General features: G+C 41.7%; 1 protein-coding gene across 2 annotated transcripts in view; it reads left to right on the top strand.

Moving 5' to 3' along the window:
* The window catches only part of LOC113824328 (F-box/LRR-repeat protein 20), a 32093-nt gene that overhangs the window by 5538 nt on the left and 24055 nt on the right, over positions 1–2500 (top strand). The window contains exon 1 of one of the 2 annotated variants that reach the window (XM_070130394.1): positions 1–286. This exon is cut by the window's left edge and continues 17 nt beyond it. The exons of the other annotated variant lie outside the window; for it this stretch is intronic. Coding sequence (XP_069986495.1) covers positions 113–286 — 174 coding nt within the window. The 5' untranslated portion in view covers positions 1–112. The remainder of the gene's footprint in view (positions 287–2500) is intronic. 2 annotated transcript variants of the gene reach the window in all.

The following is a 2500-nucleotide window of genomic DNA, read 5'->3' as shown; positions in this document are numbered from 1 at the left end:
GTTCGCGGGTGTTCGACTGACGAGCAGGCAAGTCAAATGGCCTCGATGTTAAGTGTGACGCGGCAAGTAAGGGCGAAGAGAGTGAAATAAAGGATAGTAAACAAGAGAGTGCATGCGAGCCGCTGGCCAATGGCAACTCGCCTCCCAAAGCGCCTCGGCTGCTGTTAAAGTCGCAACTCCGATACCTTCCATCCTGGCGAACATATCACCAATATTTTCCCAATTTTGGGAAAAGCTGTCCTACAAGATGAAAATGATGAACCACAACAGCATGAATAGATTAGAGGTGAGTCGCGAGTCGAGTTTTTTAAGCTGGCCGTGAGGAGAAAGGGTCTGAAAAGAGGAAGAAAAGGAAGGTTGTGTTGTTCGAGGAGGTCGTCTGCCATACACGAGAACAGCTGATCGCACAAAGAACTCGCTTTTAGGACATTTTCACCTCAATATCTCTCGCAACAATGACTGTACGGTTATGCTCTCTGTTCTCGCATGAGCTCCTGCATAAGTGTTCATCCGAGGATTCGCAAATTTTGTGGAAAATGCATTTTAGGTCGAGGAAATAGAGGGAGTTTTATGTGACTTGAGGGATCAGGGGGGAGACCCTTTGTGTGCTGCTCCTTCATCCTTCACCCCTTTTCACCCCTTTTCGAGGGTTTTCTGAGCCTCTCGCTACTATTTCTCGGGGATTTGGGCTTTGGACTGTCTCCTGAATATTCAGTTGTTTAGTGCCATCATTTTTTGCAATATACTATGGGTTGTTATTGTTGTTGTTATTTTTATTCAATACTTGCATAAGTTTCATTCATTCATTCTGCTTCTCATTTCAAATGTCATGTCAGGGTTAATGATAGTGGTGATTGGTGAATGTTGTGAATGTTGAATCAAGTGATTTTTGGAAGTTTTGATAGTTGAATGTTGTGATTGTTATGTGTTGTGAATGTTGAATGTTATGATTGTTGAACATTGTGATTGTTGAATGTTGTGAGTTGAATGTTGTGGGCATGTGTGGACTGCTCAGAACATTGTTGATTTTTATTAGAGGCTTTTGTTTACAAGGCAAAAGCTAGGTGTTCTTTGTTTCATGGTGTGAAAGGGTTAAGATTCCAAAATGATGTCTATGTTTTTTTATTTTTCTTTATCCCCCAGCATTTTGAAATCCTGGTGACACTTTCCGGAAGAAGAAAAGTAAAGTCAAGTTTGTTTTATTGTGAGAATATGTCTCATACCTTGTGGATGCAAAATACGTGTTCAAAGTGAAGTTTAGTGAGACTCAAATTAACAAAGGACTTTTAAGTTTAAAATGCAGTGAAAAAACAGTGCCTTAGTAATTTTGTTTGAGTATGAAGAAAGATTTTACGAAGAAGGAACATATTAAAAAGTTAAACATTTGTTATCTTTCCTTTGTTAACTAGTGCTATTGTTCAAGTGCAGTTGTTTAGTTATAACAAGCAAAGTACAGCATAGTTTATTAGATGTGATCCCTGTGAAACAGTAGGAAAAATCTTCTGGTATGCAGAAGTCTTTTAAAGTGTGAATAGATACGGGTTAGATAGTGCCATATGAGACAAAGAAATTGAAATAGTGTTTTTCCCGTGACTTCACAGAGAGTGAAAGAAAAGTCATGGAGAAATTGATGCTAAGAAAAAGTGAAACCGTATCATATTGAATTTACAGATTACAGTGTTATATGCATCTACCCCGAACTACTGTGTGGTTTTCTTTGTTTAATTCTGTGAAATTCACCGTAGATATTTCTTTTTTTTGGAGGGGGGGTTTATTTAGTATTTTCAGTAGTCTATTCATATTGATTTATTATTGAATTCTTTGTTTTGGTCTTTGCAGCTAGATTAAATTCATCTATCCATTCAAAATCTTTCAAGATCTCTGCCGTTATTGTTACATTACTTAATGAATTTCTTCAGCAAATTCTCCTTTTCTTCCCCTCCCTTCACTTCCGTTTTCTTTTCTTTTCTTTTCTTTTCTTTTCTTTCCTTTCCTTTCCCCTCGCCTCCGCTCCCCTCCCCTCCCCTCCCTTCCCTTCCGTTCCCTTCCCTTCCCTTCCCTTCCCTTCCCTTCCCTTCCCTTCCCTTCCATTCCATTCCATTCCCTCTCCCCTCCATTCCCCTCCCCTCCATTCCCCTCCCCTCCCCTCCCATCCCCTCATTCACTCACTCACTCACTCACCCACTCGCTCACTCACCCACTCACTCACTCACTCACTCACTCACTCACTCACTCACTCACTCACTCACTCACTCACTCACTCACTCACTCACTCACTCACTCACTCACTTACTCGCTCACTCACCCACTTACTCATTCATTCTCTCCCTCTTTGTCTCTCACTCCCACTCTCTCACTGGCTCACACTCCTTCCCCCTTCCTTTCTCCCTCCTCCTTCCTTCTTCCTCCCTCATTCCCTCCCTTTCCTCTTTTCTTTCCCCTCCCTCCCTCCCTCTTTCTTCCTCCATCCATCCCTACCCCCTCTCCCTTTCCTCCTCCC

This window comes from Penaeus vannamei, chromosome 15 (assembly GCF_042767895.1).
Source record: "Penaeus vannamei isolate JL-2024 chromosome 15, ASM4276789v1, whole genome shotgun sequence".
NCBI classification, from domain to species: domain Eukaryota; kingdom Metazoa; phylum Arthropoda; class Malacostraca; order Decapoda; family Penaeidae; genus Penaeus; species Penaeus vannamei.
The sequence above is the reverse complement of the archived record's forward strand: the minus strand, read 5'-3'. Positions and strand labels throughout refer to the sequence as shown.